Source organism: Carassius gibelio, chromosome B2, assembly GCF_023724105.1.
Source record: "Carassius gibelio isolate Cgi1373 ecotype wild population from Czech Republic chromosome B2, carGib1.2-hapl.c, whole genome shotgun sequence".
NCBI lineage: Eukaryota > Metazoa > Chordata > Actinopteri > Cypriniformes > Cyprinidae > Carassius > Carassius gibelio.
In genome coordinates, this window is record NC_068397.1 from 19,511,898 (window position 1) to 19,539,681 (window position 27,784).

Here is a 27,784-nt window from a genome sequence, read left to right on the forward strand (position 1 = left end):
CAACCTTTATACAGTTAACTTCATTGTTTTAGGGCTCCTGCACTTATCCTTTCTCAACACCAGTCTCTGTCACCTGATCACTCCCAAGTGATGGTCCAGGAGGGGAGAGCACCTCTTGCTCCACCCATGTAATACAACTTTACTGTGGAAACGTCCTCCTTTGTTCTCACTCCCACTACACTGGGCTCAGGAAATTTTCTCCCCTTTGCCCCAGACATCCTAAATGCAAAAATCTATTATAGATCTTGGTTCAAACTTTATTGATGCTATTTTCCTAACCTCATTCACACTTTCTGCACTCTTTATTGAGCCAGAGTGCTTATTCTTGCATACTTTTTCCCTTCATTTAAGGGATAATCAGTCATTAATTGTCCTTTTATTATCAAGGCTCATCATACATTCATCCCTCTCAAGTGGATACTAGTTGCGTCCAACTCCACCCAGCCACCCTGAAGTGACGGTCCAAGAATGGTGCGCAACTTTTACCCACCAATACGGAATTTATTTGTTCACACATTCATTCGTCCGGACACAGAGACATCCACACAACAAAACACAGCTCACCTAGAGCTCCTTAAGGGCCCACCTATTTCTGTCCTTCGAGAATTTCCCTTATACATTCTCGAAGAGGTATCCGTGGGACTTTTCCTCGCGATTCCTTAATCTGCTTATCCGTTTATCACTGTCCTACCTAGGCCCAGCTATCCGATAAACACAGACACACAGCATGCCATGTCTTTCTGCCTACACCATATTTGTCTTAAATCGAGGTTGCCTTCCAAGGCCTTCCTATTAATAACCCAAATATGTGCATGCAGTTATTTCTTCTGGAGTAAAACCCCTTTTTCAATTTAGACATCATTTTATTTTTCTAAATTTGGAAGAGCAGATTTTAAGTGTCCTTACCACTCAGAACTGACCAGTCAACAACACACACTTATTATATAAGCAAAAAATGCTTACCTTATTCTATGGTGGCCACCACTGTGTGTGTGTTGCTCATCAGTCAGCTCAAAAGCAGTCGTCCACTCTGCTCCTTTCCAGTCCCATCTGGGTCGCCAAATCTGTGGTGTATTTTGCCGGTTCTCCAAAGAATCAAACTCAGTCAGGGATTTTTCTCTCAGAAGAAAAGACTTTATTTTAAGCAAAACAAAGCCGAGAGCTCATTGCAAGGAGTTCTCCCGAAATGCTATTTTGTTTCTCCTTATATACACTATATGGGGCGTTTCCAAATAGTCAAACTTTTCCTTATGCTTGCAATTTTGATCCCTCCCTAGGGAAGAGAGGCCCCTACTTGTTTTTGTATAACGAAAGTATCAGTATCAGTTCTGAACTTTCCAGCACGTAAACATCTTCCTTTCTCTCCATTACCTATAGGATTATAATGGAAAAACAACTAGCAACAAAAATGGCTAGATTCACATTGATTATTCTTGATTGATTAAAATCTTACTAATAAAAATCTTCCACATGGCCCATCATTGCAATAATGTTATCTGTTATCTTTTTTAAGCATATTTTCTCTTGTCCTAGTGCTATTAGTGTCACTGATCTGCAAATTTACAATTTAAAGTTCAAATATTTGTTTTTGTTTTTTTCGACTTAAGCTTAGCCACATCTTGATTTAGTCAGCTGGTTTTAAACAATGGCACAGAAAGGCCAAAGTACCTTGAGTTTTCTTTACTCTGCCTCTTTCTCAGTACTCATAGAGAAAGAAACATTTTTCAAGATCAATTTTCACTTGTTTTCGTAAAAAAAAAAAAAATGATTATGTAATAGCTATCATCTGTTTTCCTGCAAGCAGAGATTTAAATCAATAGCAAAACCGAAAGCTGAATGGAAAAACACAATAATAAGTGCCTTATGAGATACTGCCCCTCGGCCATACAGATCAGTCATGATTAATCATCATGTGTCCCAGTATTAAAGACAGTAATTCATTATATAACTAAGCAGGGTTCTTTTTCAAAGCTGCAAGTGTGTTTCAAAATGTTTTCATCGGAGCAATTGTGTTACTGCCCCATTTTTTTTTTTTTGGGACATCTGGTAGTGATTAAATGTGAGTATAAAGCAGATATGAAGTGCACTTGGACTGCAGAAAGCAGCAGGATGAAGTGGAATGTGTGCCTAGGGCTGCTGTGTCTCAGCCTGCTTATCTTCAGTCTTCATGGAGAAGAGACAGAAAACAGCAGAGAATTTCACCCAAATTTTAATTTTGAAGAGCCGGATTTTAATCAGCTTGAGGTGAGTGATGACTTTGGTGGACATGCTTCTAATGAGGTCAATCACACTGGGGTGAGAGGGGCATTTAAGGGACCTATTTCTTGAGGCATAAATATAGTTTATGACTTTTTCAAAGGGATAGACTGCATGAATGGCTTATTTGTAACCTAATTCCATTAGTAATTTTGCCTTAAATACTGTCATTAATAAGCACTTGAACATTTGTGACTGAGGTAATGATAAACAAGAGTTTCTGTGAATGTATTTGTGTGCTATCTGAGATCATTTCAGTGGTATACACAGCATGTCAGAGCATTACTGATACCATTCTGCAGATATTATGAAAGGGGCTAATGGTGCTTAAACAGGAAAAATATCTATGTATGATTTTTGGTGCTTAAACAGGAAAAATATCTATGTATGATTTTTATATGTTTGTGTGAATTTTGCTTACTTGAGCCATTTATCTTTTAACAATCCTTTTGCAAGATGTACAGAGTAAAACGACAGACGGTCTTCACAGAGGAGAAAAATCCAGCAAAGACCCTAACTGTTGTAAGTACACATCTAATGACGTCATGTGTGCCTTTGCGCAATCTTCTGAGATGATTTTTCCAGCTGCAGCTTTAACAAAATGTAATAAACCCCCTACAGGACATAATTAAGGTTTCTCTTTGATAACCATTAAAATGCCTGTGGTCCTGCTTGTCACAAATAACTACACAAATAAAAGATTTCATCTGTCAAAAATATCATCTGAAGCTTTGCTTCATAATTGTTCTACAATGCAGATAGCCATGTAAAATGTGTTACCAGAAATGTCATGTTTTCTATGTTTTGTTTGTTTGTTTGTTTGTTTTTATCTGAAGGTGAACAGCAAGACTAAAAGAAAACCACTACATCCAGGAAGTCTCAGTCCTTTAGGAGACCAGATTGCAGAACCAGTGGTATTTACTGTCCTCTGTCAGTTCATTAAATAAAATAAAGGTTATATTTACTGTAAATGGAGAAAAATGCTTTTGGAGTTTTGGACCATTATCAACACATGCTTCACGAGTCATGATTTTTATATTCTAAAAATATATTGAGTTGCTTTACACTGAACTGATCAATTGATTTTCACAGGAACACATCTATCACCGCACCAAGAGACAAGAAAGGGGTAAAAAACGGAAAAATTATTCTGGAAGGCTGAGCATGTTAGCAAGAATTGAAGTTACAACGGTACTCACTATCCTCTGATCAGCCTTTCAGCGTGCCATTTAAACATATTAATAGTAATTTTATATTATAAATAAAGACTGACTTGCTTTGCCTACCTCAATTAAAGCAGGCCCAGCTGACTGACAAGATGGATACAGAATGAAAAAGTTAAAGCATTATATGCATTCAAGGCTCCTTCCCAGGTAACATGTTGCAACGTATTTGCATTATATGAAGGGAAAAATGGTACTAAACAGACATTATTGTGGGTTCTCTCCTTACAGGTTCCCTGGATCAAGAAAAAAAGGAATATATCACCATGTTTCATAAAGAGTGTTTCAGGCTCATGTTATGCTTATGATAATCATTTATATTTCTATATCTTTTCTTCTCCAAGTATATTTTGGCTAACTAATAATCTCTATGGAAAATAAAATGTATTTACTGTACTGAATTCTCCCCCGTGTGTAATTCTCATTCGCATCACTAGGGGGCAATATTTACCCAAGAGATAAGCACTCAACCAGCTCGGCTTCTGTTAAGACGAAATGTTTGAGATCTGTTTATCTTCATCTCTTAATTACAATAAAGCATTTGTGTTAAAAATGTCGCTCTTTTATTGTGTGGAAAACACTGTAGATGACGAATGGCTTTCTATAAAGTTTTTACTGTCAAGCATAAACAGTCTATGTGTGTTGACCGATTCTCTGGGATATAAACTGCTTAACTAGTCTATCATTCCTCTTTTGTGAGTAGTTCTGCCAGTTAAATGTGCCAGAAAATAATTTTTGTGCCAGGAATATGTCAAAACACTTTGACAGTCCAAAATAAATAAAAAAGCAACACCCCTTCTTCCTAATCTACATAATCCTTGATAATAACAAAAACTATTACCTGCACCATTCACATTGTTGTTTAAGAATCTATAATGTTCTGTAAAAAGAAAAAAAGAAGAAAACATTTTTTTTGAATGAGATCACACAAGGCCAGTGAGTAATAACATCACTTTCACTCTGAGCCCCAAAATCAACCAAGCAACCATGCAAAAGACACATTTTGCACTTACACAGCTATGTACAATGTAAGTAGTGCAGGTGTTACAGTCAAAAGCACTGTTTTCTAAAAGCCAGTAAGCCAGAAAATTCAATACAATTAGGCTAAATATAAAATGAAATACAATAAATCCAGTTTTAAATAAAATCAGTGTTCACAAATTATTTTAAATAAGACAAAAAGAAACTTCACGTCAAATATGTTATGGCATTGCATTTATGTGATGCGCCTTCTGTTAATCTTTTAAAAACGACTTTAGGAGTATTTTTGTGGACAGCTGCTGGAAGCACATAAGAACAGATAGAGTCACAGTATGTTTAGGTGTGGGAGCAAAGCTCTGCAGGCATGAGTCACAGTACTAAACAGACTCTGTTCTCACAAGAAGAGCAGACAGAAACACTCTACTCTGCCTTCAGGCAAAACCCTGAGTCTTTCAAGGTAAGAAAAGCTTTGCATTATCAGTTTTAAAAGATTATTTCGTTTTTGTTAAAAGTTTAATATGAGCCAGATGTTAGCTGGTGAATTTGCACACTGTTTGGGAGATAAGTCTTCAACAATACTCATGCAATTATGTCTAATTTGAACATTAAGAAACAGTGCCATGAACTGTACTAAAATGTGAGTATCTGCTATTATAGTTTGTTTTTTAACTGATTAACATATATATAATGTTACAAATTACTTTGTAATTATTATCATCAAGCATGACTGAAATAACACTCATTTATAGTATGATTATATGTCTGATTAGTCAAAACATTTTTTGCTGGAATGACTGCTTAAAATTTAAATGTATAAAAAAAATAATGGAAATGCATTCATGTGACCTTTTATTTATTTGAAAAAAAAAAAAAACACTGCACTTCTCTGGAAGAGGGAGTGTTTAAAGAGAAACCTTAAAGTTTATTACTTGTTTATTTATTTATTGGTTTATTTATAGGGACCATGCATATTCATAAACATTGCTCTATAAATATACACTATGTAAATATGCCAGAATTAGTAACAATAATAATACTTTTCATCTGCATGAGAACTGCATTTAAGAAAATGTTGGATTACACAGGAAATCTGGAAAGGATTTACGATGTTCAACTGAAATGCATCTCTACCTTTCGGTTTATCTGTGATTTTAAGCATGCATTGAAAGGCCATTTGATAAAAGCGGAGAGGGAATGTTTGGAATGAAAGTACTGTTACACGCCTGTGGCAATAAACATACTGTCTGGTAGCCATCTGCTTTCTCTCTGCTTTTTTGGAAGAGAATAGATCAGCTCCTTATCTGTAAATCTGAGAAAGCATGTCTCTTTGCATATAAAAACCTAAAAGCTTTCAAACAAACCATTGTTTTTCTTTTCAGAGCTTAAGAAGAAGAATGGAGACCTCAGAGGAACACTATTATGACTACCTTGAGTACGAAAACAACAGCTCCAACTTCAGCTACGATGACTATCAAACCATCTGTGAGAAGGGTGACGTGCGCTCCTTCATGAGGATCTTCCTCCCAGCTGTTTTTGTGTTATCTCTAGTGATCGGTCTAGCAGGCAACGCTCTAGTTGTGGCTGTGTATGCATACTGCAAGCAACTGAAAACGATGACTGACACATTTATACTTCACCTGGCTGTGGCAGACCTGTTGCTGCTCCTAACCTTACCCTTCTGGGCTGCCGATGCCATCCACGGCTGGGAACTCGGGGTCACCGTCTGTAAACTCGTATCTGCCCTCTACACCATTAATTTCACCTGTAGCATGATGCTGCTGGCCCACATCAGCATGGATCAGTACTTGGCTTTGACACCAGGAGCCAGAAGCACAGGCATTACGCGTGCTTTTCAAAAGAAGCATTGCAAAAAACTCTGTTTGGTGGTCTGGACCGTGGCGTTTTTTCTCGGCATCCCTGATTTGGTGTTTTCAACAGTCAGAGAACTTCCTCATAAAAAAAGCTGCATCGCAATGTATCCATCGGACATGGCTCTCAAGGCTAAAGCTAGTTTGGAAGTGGTGGAGGTCATAATAGGCTTCTTGCTACCTTTATTAGTTATGTTGTTCTGCTACACCTGCGTAGGCCGAGCCCTACTGAAGCTCCCTCAGGAGAGGAGATGGAGGAAGTGGAGGTCTATCCGTGTGCTGCTGGTGATGGTGGGAGTCTTTGTGGTCACACAGCTGCCCTACAACGTGGTCAAGTTCTGCCGGGCCATGGACATCATATACACCTTTGTGACTCACTGTGGGGTTAGTAAAGAGCTGGACAGAGCTACTCAGATCACTGAGAGTCTGGCACTGACACACTGCTGTCTAAATCCTGTTCTGTACACCTTCATCGGTTCCTCCTTCAGACAGCATGTATTGAAGTGTGCCAAAGCCTTTGGAGACAGGGGGAGGAGGATGGCACGTGTGAGAGAGCAACAAGAAGTGGATATCTCCTTGAATTCTCATTCACAGTCCCAAGAGACCAGCACTTTCTCCATCTGAGCAAACTAGAGTAGATGTTAGAGTAGAGTAGATCCACCTGCCTGTGGAGCTTTAACACCCCCCCCCCCCCCCTTTACAAAATGTGTACATACAAAAAGTGATAGCATAGGGATGTACAGGTTTATTTTAGTCAAGACATAAGGCTGTACTTTTTACCAGAAGAGTACAATTCTAACTCAAGTAAAAGCTGAGATGCAAAATGTCGATAGTTGTGTCTGTACAAAGTCCCTTTTCTATAATCTTTGGTTTTTATGAAATGAACGGAAAAGGAACAAGTCCGCGGAGTGATAAGAGAGATATGCAAGTAGCGCCTGACTACTAGCAGACTGATGATGAGTTCAAGTCGATCTTTATGCTTGAACTTTGGTCGAATCAAGACAAGATGGCAACAGTGGTGCCTGCAGGTGTACAGCCATATGCACTGTGCTGATTTGCCCCGTATACATTTCAGCAGATATTATAGGCAGCGTTTCTGTCGACAGAACCAGACATGCCATTAATTATGAATTTATCAGTCTTTTACATGCCAAAGTTAATTTCTGCATATAAATATTACACTAAAATAGAAGCAGAAAATCGTGCTATTCGCACTTTCATGAGATCAGGTTAGCATTTGCTGCATGGATAAAAAAAAGGGCTAATATCAGACAAAATTGCATTGCAGCAAATCCTTTTTTTTAAGGTGTTCAGAATAGAGCAATAGAATTCAGAAAGCAGTTATACTATTATAAGAAAGGTTTTGCATATAGGCTATGTCTTTATAATTTTTGTTCTTTTTTTTATTGTAGTCTATAGAATTATAAAATAAAATGCAAGTTATAATCGGGCCTGTTTTAGGCTTGTTTAGACAGCCATCAATTATTATGGTGATGAAAAAAAAAACATTATTCGCCTTTTTTGTCATTGGATGTGCCTTTAGAGAAAAATGCACAGATTACACAATGAAAAAACTTTCTATTTTCAATTTTAATTATTTTGTTTTAAAGTAGCGTAGTAATTTAAAGCTTTCTATATATTTCTATCATGTCTTGTGAGGCAATTCCTTGAGTTTGTGAAGCACTCCTGTTCAAGACTGAAAGCATTTGTTTTCTTTACTTTATAAAAGCACAACGTCTCATTGATATTGTGAGTGTACACAAATAAAACCCTTTACAGTTTAGAACGATGCATTACTCTTACCTTTAAGAGCAAAAATGACTGTGTATTTTAAGTTGTTTCCACTGTTAGAAAAAAATGCAAGAGATCACACTGGCACCTCCATGTCCTACAGAGCGGGCTTCAGCTTCCTCTCTTGGATATGCCTCTAACAGTGCACATTTGGTTAAACATTTAATCTAACATCATGGTGTGCTTGAACGGTTTTATATATAGATTTTATTTTAGGCAAGTCGTGATGATTTGAGAAAGCTAAATAGATCAAACATATTAGGCAAACATAGGCATACTGTCATTTTTTGTTGCAATGTTTTATAGTTTTAATGTAAATGACAAAAATAAAACCATCAACAAAGATTCTGCATCCATTTCAACATGTTTTCTCACTGTCTGCGGGAGAAAAGAAAAAAAATTTTCCAGCCTATGTTGGTTGCCTGGTCTCAGCTCGTTGGTGGTCCCAAGCCCTCTAAACTGGCCAAGCAAGGCTGATTTCAGCTGTTTTTATTCAGCACACTTCTAACTCAGAAACTCAGGGTTTAAATAAAGTGTAATTAGATTACATTAAACTTCATCCCTAAAACATTTTATTTATTTTTTTTTGTGTGATTTTTCATCATAAGACTTCATGACTAAACGATGAGGCCAATTCTCTTTGGAACTAGCATCATCATAAAAGAATGTTCCTCTATGCAGAAGAAGATCATGTTCACTGACACAATCTTTTAGTTTATCACATACATTGTGCACATTTTCAGTTTTAATTGGTTCCACGCAGTTCATTCTTCAATGTACTGTATCATTTCAAGATGTTCAAATATGTTCTGAAGAATTTAAGAACCAGAGCAGCAGTCTTGGCAAACTGCTATGGGTCACATAACACTTGTATGAACACCAACACCAGCTGCAAAATCCAAACATTCTGAATGAAATGCATCGGACCTTTCTCTATACTCATAGAAGCCTAGATGTTTTATTTCTCAAAAGATACTGCATTTTAAGACTTTAACAAATAATATGCATTTAAAAGCACGCATGATTTGACTAGTAGTTTTTAAAATAAGAGTTTTGAAAAGAAATGTTGCATATACAGTAACAGATGTTTTCATGAAATATTTAAATGGTATACCCTTACCTTGCTTTTGTCATTTTACTTCTTTGTGAATAACGTTCCTAATAATTTTTTTTTTTTCTTGCTCAATTCTAAAATGTGTAAAATAAAGTAGGCCTAGTTGTGACGGAAACTTTGACTGTACATATTCATATAGAGGTAATTAATACTTATAAAGTACAATGGCCTTTTAAAGACAAGACTATTTCTAAATTGAACACTTTTTTTTAACCCTGTGCTAAAAAGACTGATCAGAGGGAAGCAGACATTTACATATATAAGACAAACTACTGATAATAAACAGAGGCCTTGAGCAATATTGTGACACATCCCAAAAGAATGCTTTATATGTGATATATTGCAGTGTTACAAACAACTGTAGGTTTCTTACTACAGTTCAAATAATATTCTTTCACTTTTTAAATTAGGTAGGAATGCCTCTACACAAACAATGAAAACAATTTAGCTTTTCACAACAAGGTGAACAGCATAGTGATATTCCAACATGGCAGTCAGCAACGAAGACAAACAATAATGAGTTGGCAGTGTTTCTATCAATGGACTTCCAAACAACCAACATACAAATAGTTAGTGTTGTTATTAAATAGTTTGACATACGATTAAGCATTCAAATTAAAGTGTGTTTATGTGCTGTTAAATTATATTATACATTTTAATGTCATATTGTAGAGCTCCAGCTTACGATGTCATAAGATAAAAAGTTTGAACTGTTTATAACGTATTGTGAATAATAAGACAGGATGGCACAGAAAGGACAAGAATAATGAACAAAGAGGCACATGTTCCAACAAGTGTACAACCAAAACATAGTGTGTGTCATGTTTGGGTGGTTTTAATTCCTCAGATTACATTCAACTGCCCTCCATTCACCCCAGTGAATTACACCATCACTCATTAGGAACAATGAGCGAATGCACAAAACTGAAAGCAAACTAATAACTGTATCAAACAGAAAGACAACACACACACACAGGTGTCTAAAGTACGGGTGGGAGGGGTTTATCTTTCCTGTCGGTTTCTCTGAAACAGTCACAGTTGAGGGAAGAGAGGACAACACTGTTAAGGTTTTAAGGACCCAAGCGAAGGATGAAATGTAAATGAATGTGAAACTGAGTGCAAGCCAAGGTTCAAGGAGCAGGCGCTGAGGCAGGAATGCAGCCGTTGGCAGTGTGTGTGTGGGGGCTCATTACCTCCGCTTTTGTCCTATGAAAGCAAGTGTGGACTGGTGCTTTAATAATTAAGAATCTGCACATCAAAAAGGTCACAGACTCCCTCGTTGTCATCAAGGTTGAAATTGTAATCCACACCAGGGTTGGGTGAAAGTCTCAACAGGGGGAAAACTACCGGGGTCAAACAAACACACACAAAGTTACAAAAAGAGTGCAGATTGGAGTCTATCCAATACAGATGGACTAACTAACTAAACAAATAGATAAATCTATAGAGATATACAGTACTATTAAACCAGAAATTTGAGGGGTCAAAAATATGTTTTTGAAGCTCTTATGCTCATCAATGCTGCATTTATGTATTCCAGTAAATGAAATTCAAAAAAAAAAAAAAAGTAAATTTAAATTACATTTTCATAGTTTGTAAATAATCTCTGCCTTTTTTCACTCCAAGGCTCCCCTCCTAATCGAATCAGCACTGAAATACTACATTGATTAAGAATTATTTGAACAGAAAAGCAAAACTAATAGATATATGCTTACAAAATCTTTTGTTGATCTTTAAAAAAACATGTGATTTCCAATTTTATTTTTATACCTTTCACAACTTAAACTCATAACAAGGTTGCATAATGTACATCAATGCCATAAAACATCAAGCCAGAGGCAAAAATGCTGAGGAAAAACTGGCATGCATAGGAGAACAAAACCTTGAGAAGAACCATCACTCAGCTGCTGTAACCCATCCTCCTCTGGTCAGGACATTAAAAAGATTTATTTGCACTGCTAGCTGTATGATTAATTGATAAGGACGGCAGTGAACTGCTTCAAATCAGAAATATGTCGCCCTGGACCACAAAACCAGTCTTAAGTGTCAATTTTTCGAAACTGAGATTTATACATCATCTGAAAGCTAAATAAATAAGCTTTCCATTGCTTTATATTTGTTAGGATCAGACAATATTTGGCCGAGATGCAACTATTTTAAAATCTGGAATCTGAGGGTGCAAAAAAAATCTAAATTCTGAGAAAACTGTCTTTGAATTTGTCCAAATTAATTCTTAGCAAGGCATATTACTGAACAAAAATTAAGTTTTGATATATTTACAGTAGGAAATGTACAAAATATCTTCATGGAACATGAAGCATATACATACATTTCTCAGGGGTACACAATATTTAAAGAGAAAGCAAAATCATTAAATGATTTTTGTCATAAAAGAAAATTTGATCATTTTTTGACTATTGCTAAAAATATACACCAGTGACTTAAGACTGGTTTTGGTCACATATAACCAAAAGAGGCTGTTCAGTGTGACCACAAGGGGGCTGTGCAGAAGGCCAGCCAGCACTGACGCAAATAAATGACTGGATAACATTTTTTAAGAACTTACCATCTGAAGACATCAGTTCATCAATAAGGTTCGAAACTCCTGGAGTAAGGAGAAAATGGCAAGTGTAAATGTCCTTCTTGAAAATACAAAATATAACCCTTTTTTTAATTACTGCTTCGGAAAAATCATATATTGTTATAATGGAATCCGTGTCACCTTCTCTCTCATCCCTCATTTCTTCAAGCATGGACTGCAGATGCTGACCCCCCATCTCCCTCTGCTGTTCTTCAGGACCACCTAGAGACCCCTTCATCAACAAACACTGACTGACAGGGGACTCAGAGTTGCATTCTTTAAAAAGAGAGAAGAAGAGAAATATGTAAATAAAAGCAGTCATATTCAAATGCTGTGTAAAATCTCAGATGCACAGCAGCTGAAATGTTTGGGATCGGTATGACTTTTTTGAACAGTAGTGTACATCAGCGGTTCTCACGACCCCCAGCTCTGCACATTTGTTATGTCTCTCTTTGTTAACACAGCTGATTCAGATTAGTGGCTTGTTAGAAGTGAGCTCCGTGTATGAACTGTGTTTCCATTGACATGGTCTCTAGTCTCTACACTGTGTTCACTGCTCCCGACTCCCTGAGCAGGAGAAATCTGTTGAAGTTTACCTCACTTCTCTTAAAACATTCATTCACGGATTTGTGCTGTGCAACGTCTTCACACAAGGACAAGTGTGACATAATATACCTCTGTAAATAAATACAATTTAAATTCACGTCTCGCTCACTTCAATGCACTTAAAATGGAACATATACATTCACTTCGAACTGGAATCATGGCAAAATATCCTGTGATGTCCACTTCTCCCATTATTATAGGAGTTAATATATACACAATGTGTGTTTTTCACTAGCCTACACAAATTATTTTTTTATTTATCTTTTCATCTGTATTCTCTCGTTTGTAAATCAGAGTAGTATTAGTGGTGTTCAGCAGTTTAGTACAAGTGCTCTGTGAAATGGGTGATTTGTCAGACTTCCAAAAACAACAAATCATGGAAGCCTGTGTACTAGAAGCGTCTGTAAACTTAATGGACTAGTTATTTTTGTATTTTAAGAACATCAGTCTTTGCCATTTTGACTGTGTACACAAAACACGCAAGACTTCATCAGTGAAGAATAGCAGTGGAAAAGCGAAAGTAAATGATAGGGACCATCAAACACTAAAAGCACAGAACTACTGCTACAAAGTGACAGCATACCACAAAATTCACCTCTAAGACTGTCTCTCCACAAAAAAAAAACAAAAAAAGAGTTTCACAAAGCCAGCATTTACCAAAGAGTGTCATATGAATCAGTTCTAAGGTTGGAAGCTGTATTAAAGACAAATGGTGGCAAACACCTTTAAAAAGAAGTATTGCTAATTATTTCCAACTGTATATAAGTGTCATATAAGGTTGATGTATTCATTTTTTCATTGATGAATCATTTAATGTTCTCATATCCTATTTTAATATGCAGAGAGAATAATGACTGATGCTACAAATGTCAATCACACTTTAAGGAACAGAGGAATAACTGAATAAAAGTAGTACCCATGAGCATGTCGGGGGACGTGGAGGACTGTGTGAGTTGGTGCTCTGCAGTGGGGCTTTTGAGCGGCCCATGCTTTAGGTCACAGAGCTCTGCTGAAGAGATGGGGAACCTCTGCACCCCTGCTGGAGTATTAGGAGGAGTCGGCATGGCAGAAATGTCATCTATAGGTGGGACACAGACAACAACAGGCTTGGAGCAGCTCATCTCTCGGTTTATCAGCATCACCTGGATGGGAGCCGAGTGACTTCGCAAGTTCACTTGGTACTTTTTCTGACCATTTTGGCCCTGAATCAACAACAACAACAAAAAATGCATGGAGACTATAAACAGCCAAAAAATGCAAACAAAAGCAAATTAACACTTAATAATATATACATAGATGTAAAATTCACTAAAAATATTCTCAAGTATAAATGGTGAATAAGCTCAAGGTTGGTGTTTTACGTACCATCTCAGGCACTGGGACCTCCAGTTGTGTTCCTGATGGTGCCATGACAGTTAAAAGAGTATCCCCACTGAATGCATCACATATGTCCTCATGTGTCACGTAGCTGTATGTACACAATGCTAAGGAACATAATCCTCTTGTATATTTTTTCACATATAGAAATGTACCCATGATACAGAGATAACATTACATAAGGTGGGAAAAAAAACACACATATGTATATATATATATATATATATATATATATATATATATATATATATATATATATATATATATATATATATATATATATAATATAATGCAAGCAAACCCAACATTTCTCAAGGGAACACAATATTTAAAGAGAAAGCAAAATCATTAAAATATGAGATGGAGAAAATTATAATTCAGTGCTTTTGCATTCTCCTGAGCAACATGCATTAATTAGCAAAAACACAAACTGAGGATTGACAAAATACGAGGTGAGAGGAAAAAACATTTCAATGGTTTTGTGATCGCAAGCAAAGTTTCTCAGGTGAATCTTTTTTTTTCTTGAGAGAGAGAATGCAAAAGCATCACAACATGAGATGATGAAAACATTTTAATGAATTGCTTTTGTATTCTCCCAAGAATGTTTGCAACTGAAAGGAAAATCTGAGAAAACGTTTTTATTATTATTATTTCAATGCTGTTGTGTTCTATCAAACAGACATGTATTTTCTCAAGGGAAAGCAATATTTTTTTCAAAAAAGGCAAAGGACTGCTAGATAATTTTTCCACAAATCAAATTATTTCCATCACCATGTTCCCTTAAGAGGCTCTGTTTCATGACATTTTAAGTTCTGAAATAAAAGGCTGAACTTTGCATAAACCACTTTAATCCGAAGAGGAATATCTGGTGGGGTGAGGCTTAGGAAACTCTAGCATGAACCCACAATAGACTACAGACTGGAAAAACTGGACTGGGGCCACTGAAACACCCAACAATAACACCCCACAGTCAAAGAAGGACAGGTTATAGCACTCAGCATGTAATTAGGTGCACTCCTTTCACAATGGCATTTTACTGGAACTGTTAATTACCAGGGGAACCAACCAAAAAATTAAAAATATCAGACAAGACTAAAAAAAACACTACTTTTTCTGGCTGATAGACTGTGCATAAGGATATCTGCAGCTGGAGGAGTCTTCATTCAGGTGTTTGATGCTTTGTTGCAGACACGCTTTCTGCATGTCCAGTTCTCTCTCTTGAATCTCCAAATCAGCAATATTCGCCTTGAGAAGTTCTACCTGCTCAAGAACTTCCTGAGACTGGCAGCCTGAACTCTCCCCTCTAATTAAGACAAGCAAAGGCTTTAGAGCAGCGTCTCCAAACCAGGGTGCAGTGTAAAAAAAATATTTTTTATATTCTTAAATTGCTAAAATGTTCAAAAAATGGCAAATACATTTATTATGTAATATCCATTTTTGATGTCGCCAATAATTATATATGCACCGAAATTTTGGCTGCCGAAAATAAGTTCACCACACAGGTTTCACTTTCACGTGGTGTGAGGCTCTGCGTATTATCCCGCTCTATACGCGCTATTCATATAAAATTAATTAAACCGCCAAGTTATGTTCACATGCTCTGATAATAATAGCTTTCTAGGACTAAACATTATATGGATAATGTTTTTTTTTTTTTTTTTTTTTTTAAAGCTAAATCTCTTAACAGCTCTGTACTGTTAGACCTACCTGAAAAACTAAAAAGCTATTTATTTATATATGTTTATTTGTGATCTCATTAGTAATTTGTTTATTTGTTCTTATTACTGTCTGCTTATTTGTAATTTATTCAATTCAAAGTTTGAAACCAAACTTGTGCTGCTGCAACAAAATTAGAAATTCAAGTATTGTGACAAAATAAATTTTGTAGAGTGCCACAAATTTGTTAAAATTTCCAAAGGGTGCTGCAACAAAAAAAAAGGTTGGGAAACACTGCTTTATAGAATGACACACCTCAGCATATGACACTAAGCATGCAAATAATTCACACAAACGGTACAATATGCATATAAAATGTTAGGGAAACATTTGATAGCACATTGACAACTTCTCTAATGTTTGTACTCACTTCCACTGAATGGTGTTTTTGGTCTTCTTTTCGATGAGCCCAACACCTTCCAGAACATTGGTGATATCGTAGATTCTCCTCTTCTGTTTGACTGCCAAACTGTCTGCAGCCTATGAAAATATTCGCAATATTATTTTCTGAGACCATCCAATCAGATAAGAGAAACTGACTATTTAGGGGACCAAACAATAGCTTGGTTTGATATACAGATTGATAATGGGTTTAGATAACTTAGTAGCTCTTGTAAATTATCAGAAGAGTTTATCAGGAGTACAGTAAGTGTGCCATGATGATAAACATGGACAGGGGTTAGCAACGGTCACACTGACGAAATTCACATAATATCTCCATTATTTGTCCTTGTATGACAGCTGATGGGAATATAATGGAAAAAAGCTTAAATATTCCTAAAATAAATTTAATCCTCAAATATTTTTTTAAATAACTGAAAAAGTTAAATACAAAACATTAATACAAATAATTAATATTAATAAAAACAAAATCATTAATAACTAACTGAATTACTTGATGATGATGATGCAATTTTCTCCGTTTGTACATAAAATTTATTTTGCATTCAGTAGTAGTAACTGTCGGTTATGCTACTGATTGAAAAATATCTAATATTTTCTTTAATATGCAGAAAGTAATACATCAAAAACTAAACACAAACAATAAACAGGTTTCCAAAAATAATAAATAGAAATAAAAAATATGATATGTGTGTGTGTGTGTGTGTGTGTGTGTGTGTGTGTGTGTGTGTGTGTGTGTAAAATACAAGTCAATGAATTACACACAAACAATAAATATACAGGGTAACATAAATATTTCAAACTTCTCGTTTAAAACTACTGCTGGAAGCACCATTTGCCAAAAGATACATACCGGTACATAAAAAACACTTTTAATTTTCTTTGGAGTTTAATGCCCTTTTTTGCTCCACATGAACGGAAAATAGCAGGTGATTTGACTGAACAATGTCTCCAATGAGTTCTCACAGTGCGTCTCTGCTGCTTCAAGCGTCAGGTAACAAACACCTGCCGTGAGAGAAGCCCGCGGGATTCTGTTCAAAATCCCCTGTCACAATAACATGCCATTTCTGTTCGCCAATTAACACTTTTAATTAACGAGCCAGACACGTATTTCTGTATATATTTAATACGATATATGTAACAAGCCTCTCTGGACAGCGAAAGTCCACTCAGGTAAGAACTGCTTCTTTGTGTGACTCCTGACATACCCCCGTCCTCACAGAACAGCCTGCCAAGGTTCATTCATTCCGCCACTTGTAAATGTATTTTAACCCACCACTTTGAGATCGAGCACTCCGTCTTTGGCCTCTTGAAGCAGAGTAACGAACTTGACCGTGAGCAGACCCAAACTCTTCTCATGGCGACTGGACCCGGTCGGTGTCGTGTGAGGAGAACTCGCGCGGTTCGACTCAGCCATACAATCCAAAAGCCGGGAGTTCTCGGGGATGTAATTCAAAATCTCTATCTTTTCTCTCATTCAGATGGATGGAGGTTTTGTTTGTGAGGTTGAGCAACAATCATTTCTTGCACTTTTTTTTTTTACCTCAGGCTACACTTCTACTGATGGCTCGAGGGTTTTTAAATGAGAGGAAATGACGTTGGATTACCGTTACTATGACTACGTCTCTGCCTGAGCGTTCGACTTCGAACATACAACTGAAGCTTTGAGAATTATTTTAAATTTTAATAAATCTTCTAAAATTACACAACAAACAGTGACAACAAGTTAATCCTATCGTATATAAAAAGTGCAGTATATATTGCTTTATGGTCAAGTTACAAACGTTTTTGCAAAAAAGATGTACATGTATTTAACTGTATACATATACCGTACACATTATATATATGCCTACCCAATTTATGAATTATTTTATAATAATAATAAAGAAAAAAAAAGTACAGTCTCTACGATTTTCTATATAATTTGAAGCACAAAGCCAAAAAACAGTAGGCAATACAGTAGGCTAGACACTCAGAAGTACAATAATTTCAGGACATGTTCTCAGCCAGACTGAGAGACATTGACATAAATCTTGAAAAAGACATCTTCCGAGTTTTTGTTGTATTTGGCTTGTAAGAGGAGGTTAGAAGTCTTTAAGCACTTGTGTGAGGCGTCTCATTTTCTCCTCCATTACCATTTTATTACTCTCTGTTTCCTCAAGCAGCTGGCGCATTTCCTCTTCCACCTGGAGTACCTGTGGTTATAAAAAAAAAAGAAAACAAATAAATATGTTCTTGAGAAAGCTTTCTCCAAGTCAATCATCCAAGTAATTCTAGTAATTCCAGTCTGCACACTTTGGTCTAGCATGTACCGACAATAGCAATATGAATGACAGTGAATCAATAGTGGCAGTAATACCTTCTGATTAGCCTTTTCTATTTGTTTCTGTTTGTCATTTGCAAGGCGAAGTATTTCAGCTTGATGGGAAGCTTGCAGAGATTCTAGTTGTCCACGGAAGGCATCATCCACACTGTGAAGCTTCTCCATTGCCACTCTAATAAAAAAAAATTCAAAGAAGTTTCATATGTAAACTACTGTATACTGTATATGCTTCCTTAGCAAAATTAGGACCTGCTGCCCATCTCATACCGGTGTGCTTGTGAAGCCTTGTCTTTTTCCTCTATAAGGGCTCTCTCTTTGGAATCAAAACTCTCCTTCATTCGCTTCACCTGGCTTTCAAGCCTGTTCAACAGTTCTGCCTTTTCCTGCCATTTTTTACTTGAGGCCCTGCAACATTAAAAATATTTAACATATTACTAAGCAACTGTGTGATGGTGTGAGTCATCAGCATACACCCTTTCAAACAACTAAATACTGTCTGTAATAGCAAGTTAGGGTGAAAGCTTGGAATCATGAGATGATAGCAGTTTATCTAGTGTTATTCCATACCTGTATGTCTCTTTAACCTCATCAAGCTCTGCCTCCTTATCAAGGAGCTGTTGTTTCAGCTCCTCCTTCCTGATACTGAGCTGCTCCACTGTGTCCCTGAGCTCCACTGCAGAGGCCATTTCCTCCTCCAGCTGCTGCTTCAGCTTCCGCTGGTCCTGCACATTCTCATCACGAAGTTTACGGATCTGATCATCTCGCTCCAGCAATGCCTATAGAAGGAAAACGTCAGAGAAAAGTCAGCCAGGCGATGAAACTATTACAACACATGAGATTTTTCACTTAAGAAGATGTAATAACATATTTTCTATAAATTTGAACTACATTAAATATCCATCTAATTTCTATCTTAGTTTATAGTTTCGTTTTTTTTTTTTTTTTTTTTTTGAGTAAGTAGGACTTTACCTCTTTTAGTTTACGAATAGTCTCTGTCTGGTCCTCGACAATCTTAGCTTTAATCCTGAGTGCATCATTGTCTCGCTCGTTCTGCTTCTTTTGCGATTCCAGTTCACCTAACAAAACCTCAATTCTGGCCTCCAGTCGCCCACGGTCCTGTGCTAAGGATGCACCTAAATAAATGGACAAATACAAAAAGTGATGTCTGGGTTATACTTTCTATAAGTTTTCTTGAGGTTACTGAAGTACCTTGCTGTGCAAGTTCTTGGCCCCAGATCTTCCTCTCTGCCCGTAGTCCATCTATGACAGACTCTTGAGCAGTAAGCTGGGAGAGCATCTTGGACTTGTCCTTTTTCAGTAGCTCCACCTGTAGGTTTAGTCGTTTATCGTCCTCTAACCTGGATTCCAATGAGTGTACACGAGTCTAGCATACAAAAACAGAGCATAATGTCATTTATAAAGCATTACTAAAGTGATCGAAATTTGATATGTGATGATTTGACAAAAATCCACAAAGGACACAACAAAATCGAGAACTTTTTGTGAGTAAAATCTTTTGGTTATACCTTGAACTCAGCAGCAGCTTCACGCTTGGCTTTGAGGAGGTCAGCAATGCGTGTTTTCTGTTCTTTGACCATAGCTGTGAGCTCCTGCACCAAAGAGGCTGACTGCTTCTCTTTCTGCTGAGACTGGCTAAGACTTGACTTCACGTCTAAGAGTTCAGCAGATACCTGATCAAAACCCTCCTTTACCTACAAATCACAAACACACACACGCAAACGCACACACACAGTAAGGGTCACCAGTCAGAAAAGTCTGGGGCTCGTGTCATTAACATTTCTGACATTTCATGCAGTATTGTTAACTAAAACTTTTCAAACATTTTTGTTAACTGAAATACAGCTGAACAAAAATAAAAGTACTAAACTTACTTCTAAAATAAAAAAAATAAAAAAAATGAATAAAAACTCTTCAGAAAAATTAGGAAAATAAATTATGACAAAAGAACAGAAAATAAAATATAAAATTACTAAAAGCTGTAATAGTACATACATAATACTAAAACAGCACCGTTTTGAAATACTGCACTGACATTCACATCAGCACTGTTGTTTATTTCTGTTTTCTCAAAACTGATACATTTAACTTAAAAAGTTTTACAAATAACTGTTCTCCTCCTCAGTTGGTATCATATTTAGCATCGATCCAAGCAAAAAAAAAAAATTTCAGACTTAAAATGTTACCCCACAATTTAGATTTACCTCTGAGAAACGCTTTGCCTCAATGGTGAGAGCCATGCGAAATTCATCCTCTAGAGCAGCATACTGTCTCCTAGCATCAGAGATCTTCTGTTCCAAATCAGTCTGTTTCTGAGCAAGTCTCTGCTCTATCGCCACCACTTCTTTGGCTACAGCCTCCTTAAACTCAGTCCCACCAGGAAGCAGCCGCGTTGCAAGCTCTTTCCTGTCACACAAAGTCAAACAGGTGCAAGATGAAACAGTTGAAATTTCCTGTTTGTAAACTGAACCATTTTCAAGCCATTACTCTTTGTATTAAATGATCATGGGCATGATTCCATGTGGTGCCTGTGTACCTGTGCATCTCCTCCCTAGAAGCCAACAGTTCATGCAACTGCTGCATCTTCTCTTTGTGCTGTCGAGCTGATGCGCGGAGTATTTCAACTTCCCTTTTTAAGGCAGATGCTTTATTCCCTAACTCCTGAGTCCTCTTCATCTGAAATAATACAGCAGGTCATTCGCTTGAAATGTTATATAGAAAACTATTTTATTTTGAAGAGTGGTTTCCAAGTAGATAACTGTTCAAGTAGCAGCATTCTCATGGCAGCCATTCAAACACATGCAAAAGGTCAAGTGTAAATATTCCTCTAACTCAATTCAAAGGATTGAAATGTCAAAAAGAAATTGAAACATGTTTTTAATTCCGCCATATGCCTGTATTTTTATCTGGGAACTGCTTCTGGAACCATCCAACAGAAAATGCCCTTTAGATGACTACCAGTATTTCTTTATTTAAGCATTCTTGTAAGTAGGAATAGTTCTTGTCGGTCCGTGAAGACTGGATGTATGGTTCAGACATTCTTTACATTATACTGGAGCACTCAGTCCATGCTATGGATCCGTCAATATTAAAGATATGGACTGCAACTGTTCTACCTCTTCTGCACGCTGCTGGACCCTGAGGGCCTCGGTTTTGGTCATGCTGTCCTCCAGACTGCGCAGAGCCTTCTTGTGTTGGTCTTCCCGGTTGTGCACCTGCTCAAGCTGCTCTAACGTAGACCTGTATCTCTCCTCCAACTCCTGCAAACGAGTCTGCAATGCTGCCCGATCAGAGCGCTCTTTTAACAACATCTCCTTCAACCTAAAGGAATAAGACAGATTGAGCTGCTTCTTCACAATATCTTGGAAAATGCGTTCTCTTTCGCCATGCGTATTCATGTACACTTCCATTCAAAAGTTTGGAGTTTTGGAGAATTCAGATTTTTAAATGTTGCCAACATGCTGCTGCTACACACACTAGGCTTCATCTCCAATACATTGAACAATCGTAATGAATGAAAACATCAGTAAAACTACTGTTTGAAGACAATTAATACATGACACTATTACAATAATTTGCATTCTTACACACTCGGAAGAAGAAGAGTTAACAGAACAGACACTGGACTGTGAGGCGAGAGTCATTAGCAGCAAAGTGCTGCAGGGGTGGCAATTAGGATTGATTGATGATCTGCGGCAGACATGTGCCTGTCACCATGAATTTAATCTCCATTATAATTCAAATTTATCACAGTGGGCTATAATATTAGAGCACAATATCAGGGCCGACATCACGCCACAGAAACTGCCATGCAGGTGGGATGGCAGAGCTTCATACATCAGGACCCTGCAGTAGGGTCTCTGGAAACTTCTAATAAAATTTAATTATACTCAAGTGTATTCAGATCTAACATTTCAGCTGGAGCCGACACCAATTAGGTGCAATACGTCAAGCCAAAGATTCTCTCCAAACACTTGGATGGCTGAAGATTGTTAAGGTGTCCTTGATGGAAAAGAGTGCTTGAATGAGTGAGATAATAGATGTTGCAGCTAATTGCGTTTGTTGGTAATATATAAATATATATTGCTTTGACTCTCAGCAGTAGGACTCTTAATTAGGCTGCTCAATTTGCATTCATTTTATTATTCACACTGGTTTCAATGCAAAAGTAAAACAGAACACAGAGACAAAGTGAAACTATATTTCTCAATATTAACAGAGGACTCTACATGCCCTCACCTGTCTGTGGTGTGTAAGGCCAAACTTTGCAAGTCCTTTTCCTCGCTGGCTCGAGTCTGCAGGTTCTTGACCTGGTCAGAAAGTCTCTTTGCAGCCTGCTCTGCCTTCCAGCGCCGCTCACGCTCCTGGTCGCGCTCTTCCACAATTGCCTGCATGTAAACACACACTTAATTACTCTTTGCAAATATTAATTTTGCTCAATAAAGAGAAATGTTGGACACACACTTAATTACTCTTTGCAAATATTAATTTTGCTTAATAAAGAGAAATGTTGGACCTGTGAAGTTTGCATACCCTGTAGGATTCCTCTTGAGATTGAGCTGAGCTTTTGTTAGGACTGGCTTTGATGTTTTTAGGGCACTTTTTTACAGACTCTGAGGTTTCAACAGACACAGAGCTCTGGACAGACGTCCTCCTACGGGGGACAACAGTCTGCTTTGTGGACTTCTGCTTTTGTGTATTTGGCACGCTGCAATGGAAGAAAAAAACATCAGCGTGAGACTGCTTAATATTAAATATTTTATATATTAATATTAAAAATAAAATAAAACATTGAAATGTGAGAATTACTGTATGTAAAACATAAAAATGTAAATGTGAATTGTGAAATTATTATTACAATTTAAAAGAACTGCTTTCTATTTTAATGTACTTTAAAATGCAATTTATTCCTGTGATGGCAATGCCAAATTTTCAGCAGTCATTTCTTCAGTCTTCAGCATCATATGATCTTTTATAAATAAATCTTAATGTATGTATTGGCATCACAGATATAAATTACTTCTGATAAAGCATTCTTTGGACGGCTGAAATTAAGATCAACCTGTACCAGAATGACAGGAAAACAGAAGTATGGAGAACATATAGAACATCATCTCTGAAATATGGTGGATCAGTGTGATGGCATGAGCATGCATGGCTTCCAGTGGCACTGGATTACTGGTGTTTACTGAAGACGTGACAGAAGACAGAAGCAGCCGGAAGAATTCTGAAGTGTATAGGGATATACTTTCTGCCCAGATACAGCCAAATGCAGTAAAGTTGTTTGGACGGCACTTCATAGTACAATTGGACAATGACCCAAATCATACAGCAAATGCAACCCAGGGGTTTTTGAAGGTAAAAAAAGTGTAACATTCTGCAATGACTGGGTCAGTCTCATGACCTCAACCCAACTGAGCAAGCATTACACTTATTGAAGACAAAAAGACAGAAAGACCCACAAACAAATAACAACTGAAGTCAGCTGCAGTAAAAGCCTGGAAAAGCATCACAAAGTAGGAAACCCATGATGTCCATGAGTTCCAGACTTAAGGCAGTCATTGCCTGCAAAGGATTCACAACAAAATATAAAAAAATGAACATTTTATTTATGATTATATTTATTTGTCCAACTACATTTGAGCCCCTGAAAATGGAAGGACTGTGTATAAAAATGATTGTAATTCCTTAGCATTTTATATTTGAATTAAAGCTTAAAGTCTGCACTTGAATTTCATCTTCACTGATTCATTTTATATATATATATATATTTTTTTTTATTTTTATTTTTTTTACATACAGTAATGGTGCATTAGTGTATGTTGCTGTAACTTTTCAACAGTAACTCTCTCTACAGATTCATGTTATTGCAACTTTAGTTTTGATTGAGTTAAAAGAACTGAATAGTGACAGTGTAATCATTCATGTGTACAAGCAATTTTAAGTAGGAGGAGCAAGGACAATTTATAAACTGCCCTGATTACTGAACCACTGCAAAGCCTTTGTCTAAAGGATGGAGCTTTTCTATGATTCTGAACCTAAAGTTAGAAGAAAAAAACAAGTGAACAAGTAAATATTTTGAAGCCTCTCAAAACACAATTCAAGCTCTGTGCTGGAGCAAATTACATTATTAATCAAATCCAGTAAACTGTAATGAGATGTGTTTGTGCAACTCATGTCAATAAGCACTTGAAATTCAGTTTAAGACTAAATGCATTTATCAATATGAATGTGTACAAGTTACTTCACCAGTCAGATTGTTTGGGTTTGGTGTCCTTGGTAAGTTTTTTCCCTGCAGAGCCTCTGGGATGAGACAGGACTCTGGAAAGCTGTTGGTTCTCTTTTCCACTGTCACATTCGCTCTCTGATGTCTGATCGGTGTCTCTTTTTGCTTTATGTATCACAAAAGATACAGCGCTGTTTGTTTTAAAGCCATCCCCTGTAGGAACCTGAGTTCAAATATATAATTTAGATTTATACTATTTTTAAAATTTGGGATTGTGCTATTTTTATGAAAAGACTGAATTAGTGATCATTAATAATGAAATAAATGATAACTGAAATGTAGTAATCCATTTTCCCTTTCTTTACCTTCTGAATGAGATGGGAAACCTGCTGCTCTAGTATTTTAATTCGCTGCTCATTTTCTTGATTTTCTGCAGTTGGTTTTCCACCTCGTTGTCGAAACTGGGTCAGGATTTCATCAATCCGCGGAGTAGTGAGAGGAGCATCTGACTTTGCCTTCTTGACAAAGAAACACACTGAACATAAACATGTCTCATAACCACCTCAAGATGATTCAAATGCCATTCTCAGATTAAAAACAAATAAATATCTAAGGAGCTTGAGAAAATAAACAGTATCATAAAAACAGTTTACCAGTTCTTCATTAACACTGGCGTCTGATGAAATTAGAAACTCAAGAAAGTCCTCAAGACCAGGAACATCCATAGGACTGTCTTCTGCTAAAGGAGATGAATTTCCTATGCGATCTACTCCATCCAGTGTAGTGACTTGGTGCAGAGACTGAAGAACCATCTCTCTGTAGCCTACAAACAAAGGAAGAACATACTAGTGAAAAAAGTTGCCAACTTTTTCTGTCTTTTACATATTTACTTTTTGGCCATTTTAGACCAAATTTGAGATTTTCCACACCAGTTCCATTGAATGATTTACAGTTGCCTTGTCTGAAAAAAAAATTCTTGATTTTCCTTGATTTTTGTTTTTTCATACAAACCTGGCATTGAGCAGACTGGATTCTGTGCACCATCCTTGCTAAGAGTAACATCTTTCAGATTCTGCAGTCCCCACCATGCACTGCAGCAGGTGGTTCATGCTATCCTAACGATTGCTGTGGAGCTGCAGGTACTTTAGTTTGTACTCTGCTCCATGAAGATACAAGAGACCTGAAAGCAAAGAGCAGTGAGTGAACAGAAAGTTGTCCATCTGTGAATTACACCTGCGTTCATAAGTTTGGGGTTCAATAATAATAATTTAAATTTAAAAAAAAATATCACGGTTTTCATAAAATTAAGCCGCCACAACTGTTTTCAACATTAATCATAAGAAATGTTTCTTGTGCACCAAATCAGCATATTAGAATGATTTCTGAAGGACCATGTGACACTAAAGACTGTAGTAATCGCTGCTAAAAAATTCAACTTTTGCTTTGAATTACATTTATGAAATATATTAAAATAGAAATAGCTCTATTATAGTCAATAATTATATATATCTAAATAAAAGTGTTATTTTACATTTTTAATAATATTATGCAAAATTCATAAAAAAATCGAATAAAAAAAAACTAATCAAAAGCAGGAAATGTTATTGCATGATTCACTGAAGAACACATGTTTGACAAAATGTTTGATTGTTGATTGCTCTCTTGCAAAATACATTTCAAGTCATTTAGAAGATACAGAGAGTGTGGATCCTGACAATAAAATCAAAATTACCAACCCCAGACTTTTTAATGTTAGTGGCATTTCTTATCTTAACATGTCAAATGATCAGAGAGCAAAAACAAACTACTCACACATTGATGGGAATGCAATCTAACCTACCAGTTAGGTCATTTATTTGATTGTAGGCCAAATTCAGTCTTGTGAGGACTTCTCAGTCCATTAAGTCCTGAAAGAAATCCATGTATTGACAGATTACAAACCAAAGACACCTAATTAGAAATAATAACAGGAAGGAACGGTTCAAGATCACATTGAAAACAGACACGCTTTCAATTGACCATTAAAATTATATTACAAATTAACCACATTTTCTGCCCTAAAAAGGTGTTTTCTTTTACCTTCTACTTTGGTGATTAAGTTGCAGGACAGGTTTAAGGTGCGCAGTGAGGACAGAGAAGCTAATCCCTCTATACGACAGATGTGATTTGATGACAGATCCAGATGTCTTATGTGCCATGCTGCAGTCAAGCCCTCAATCTTAGTGAGGCGATTACAGTGAAGATTCAGCGATGAAATACTGGGATTCAGTGGGACCTCTAGTAGACTAAAAGTAAATATCGTCAGTGAAGTCACAGTCACATACTGTAGTTAAAATACTGTCCAGCCTGTTAACAGGCACTTCTGCTGTAAAACTGGACTATGGGTTAAACTGACCTTGAAATATCCTTATCAATTAGACAGAGCTCTCCAACAGCCATGATCTGCTACAGACAGGTTTCTGTCGTTATCAACCTATCAAATATATAAGCAATAATCCACGACATCTGGGGTGTTACCTAACTGAATATGTCACAACAATAATCGATGAAAGGGATACATTAAGAACAACATAACGTGTTTTTCTTTCACACAACTAGACGTTTATATACATTGCTGCTACAAAACGATTGAAGCTTAATCGAAGTAAGTTAACTGTTAAATTGGGGTCTTTTAAATCAGATAAGACGAACTGACATACGTTAAGATTTATAACCTGGGCGCCTGTCGGTTCATCACCTGACAACACAACAGACGATTGTAAACAAAGCCCAGACTGATTATGTACACAATTTGATTGCGTAATTTGTGTTTATAACAGGTCAGTTATTCTTCTTAGCAGAGCTGCCAGGGTTTGTATAAAATATACCTATTGATAGGTAACAGTTAACTTAAAGCTTTAATACAACTTTAATTTCAAATGCAAAGTGATGTGACGTTGGTTCGTTTTAAAGTCAGTTCGTCTGATAGCCTCGTATTACTTTTTGTTGATTTCACGATAACTTCCTCTTCCATTATACTATAAATGATATGTATAAAATTATGGGTGTTATAATTACCTACCTGACTTGTAGTAAACTCTAACTTGCCTGCGAAAAATTCAAAGATTGTTTACCGCTGTAGAAATTAAAAGTCCCGCTTACCAATTCCTACTTCCGGCCGGGTACTTAGTCACTTCCTAAAGACGGCTTTTGTTTCAGAAGTTTCAAATGAGCTCAGATGAGTCCCAAAAGAAACTGACTGTCAGTTGGCTTACATTAATTCACTGCTACAAATTGATGTTTGAAAACTGATGTTTATCCGA

At 36.7% G+C, this 27,784-nt stretch overlaps 4 protein-coding genes across 6 annotated transcripts; 2 read left to right on the forward strand and 2 right to left on the reverse strand.

The window, feature by feature from the left end:
• The first annotated feature begins 2,061 nt into the window (after positions 1–2,061).
• si:ch211-106h4.12 (uncharacterized) lies at positions 2,062–4,032 on the forward strand. 3 transcript variants are annotated; one of them, XR_008152603.1, is made up of 6 exons: positions 2,062–2,244; positions 2,713–2,778; positions 3,093–3,170; positions 3,349–3,385; positions 3,554–3,629; positions 3,711–4,032. XR_008152603.1 is itself a non-coding variant. In XM_052548809.1 (6 exons), the coding sequence occupies exons 1-5, from the start codon at positions 2,077–2,079 to the stop codon at positions 3,587–3,589; spliced, it is 447 nt and encodes a 148-aa protein (XP_052404769.1). In that variant the 5' UTR covers positions 2,062–2,076; the 3' UTR covers positions 3,590–3,629; positions 3,711–4,032. The 3 variants fall into 3 exon arrangements, 2 of the variants coding, with proteins under 2 accessions (XP_052404769.1, XP_052404770.1); XM_052548809.1 differs by having other exon boundaries at positions 3,349–3,447; XM_052548810.1 differs by having other exon boundaries at positions 3,349–3,447; positions 3,557–3,629.
• A 743-nt stretch (positions 4,033–4,775) lies between these two features.
• ackr4a (atypical chemokine receptor 4a) lies at positions 4,776–7,024 on the forward strand. The gene is made up of 2 exons (XM_052549348.1): positions 4,776–4,917; positions 5,840–7,024. The coding sequence occupies exons 1-2, from the start codon at positions 4,825–4,827 to the stop codon at positions 6,950–6,952; spliced, it is 1,206 nt and encodes a 401-aa protein (XP_052405308.1). The 5' UTR covers positions 4,776–4,824; the 3' UTR covers positions 6,953–7,024.
• A 2,369-nt stretch (positions 7,025–9,393) lies between these two features.
• e2f5 (E2F transcription factor 5) lies at positions 9,394–17,518 on the reverse strand. Its single transcript, XM_052549349.1, has 8 exons — positions 17,192–17,518; positions 15,884–15,993; positions 14,936–15,100; positions 13,786–13,891; positions 13,337–13,622; positions 11,956–12,090; positions 11,800–11,838; positions 9,394–10,576 (listed from the first exon to the last, which is right to left on the reverse strand). Exons 1-8 carry the CDS (start codon positions 17,390–17,392, stop codon positions 10,467–10,469), a joined length of 1,152 nt encoding a protein of 383 aa, XP_052405309.1. The 5' UTR covers positions 17,393–17,518; the 3' UTR covers positions 9,394–10,466.
• Positions 17,519–17,656: 138 nt separating this feature from the next.
• lrrcc1 (leucine rich repeat and coiled-coil centrosomal protein 1) lies at positions 17,657–27,633 on the reverse strand. The gene is made up of 20 exons (XM_052549346.1): positions 27,544–27,633; positions 26,878–26,955; positions 26,562–26,767; positions 26,323–26,389; positions 25,494–25,662; positions 25,136–25,305; positions 24,848–25,000; positions 24,506–24,705; positions 22,790–22,964; positions 22,496–22,644; positions 21,373–21,577; positions 20,793–20,932; positions 20,461–20,662; positions 19,765–19,950; positions 19,448–19,622; positions 19,208–19,371; positions 18,806–19,014; positions 18,506–18,643; positions 18,275–18,410; positions 17,657–18,110 (listed from the first exon to the last, which is right to left on the reverse strand). The coding sequence occupies exons 5-20, from the start codon at positions 25,498–25,500 to the stop codon at positions 18,000–18,002; spliced, it is 2,520 nt and encodes an 839-aa protein (XP_052405306.1). The 5' UTR covers positions 25,501–25,662; positions 26,323–26,389; positions 26,562–26,767; positions 26,878–26,955; positions 27,544–27,633; the 3' UTR covers positions 17,657–17,999.
• Positions 27,634–27,784: the final 151 nt, after the last annotated feature.

Coding starts and splice junctions, on each gene's coding strand:
- si:ch211-106h4.12 (XM_052548809.1), top strand. CDS start 2,077: ATGAAGTGCACTTGGACTGCAGAAAGCAGCAGGATGAAGTGGAATGTG. Junction 3,171..3,348: donor ACCAGATTGCAGAACCAGTG/GTATTTACTGTC, acceptor TGATTTTCACAG/GAACACATCTATCACCGCAC. Junction 3,448..3,553: donor CAAGAATTGAAGTTACAACG/GTACTCACTATC, acceptor CCTCAATTAAAG/CAGGCCCAGCTGACTGACAA.
- ackr4a (XM_052549348.1), top strand. CDS start 4,825: ATGAGTCACAGTACTAAACAGACTCTGTTCTCACAAGAAGAGCAGACA. Junction 4,918..5,839: donor AAAACCCTGAGTCTTTCAAG/GTAAGAAAAGCT, acceptor TTTTCTTTTCAG/AGCTTAAGAAGAAGAATGGA.
- e2f5 (XM_052549349.1), bottom strand. CDS start 17,392: ATGAGAGAAAAGATAGAGATTTTGAATTACATCCCCGAGAACTCCCGG. Junction 15,994..17,191: donor GAGTGCTCGATCTCAAAGTG/GTGGGTTAAAAT, acceptor ATATTTTCATAG/GCTGCAGACAGTTTGGCAGT. Junction 10,577..11,799: donor TGAACTGATGTCTTCAGATG/GTAAGTTCTTAA, acceptor TGACCCCGGTAG/TTTTCCCCCTGTTGAGACTT.
- lrrcc1 (XM_052549346.1), bottom strand. Junction 21,578..22,495: donor GCCTTACACACCACAGACAG/GTGAGGGCATGT, acceptor TTATTCCTTTAG/GTTGAAGGAGATGTTGTTAA. Junction 18,644..18,805: donor GAGGTTAAAGAGACATACAG/GTATGGAATAAC, acceptor TTAATGTTGCAG/GGCCTCAAGTAAAAAATGGC.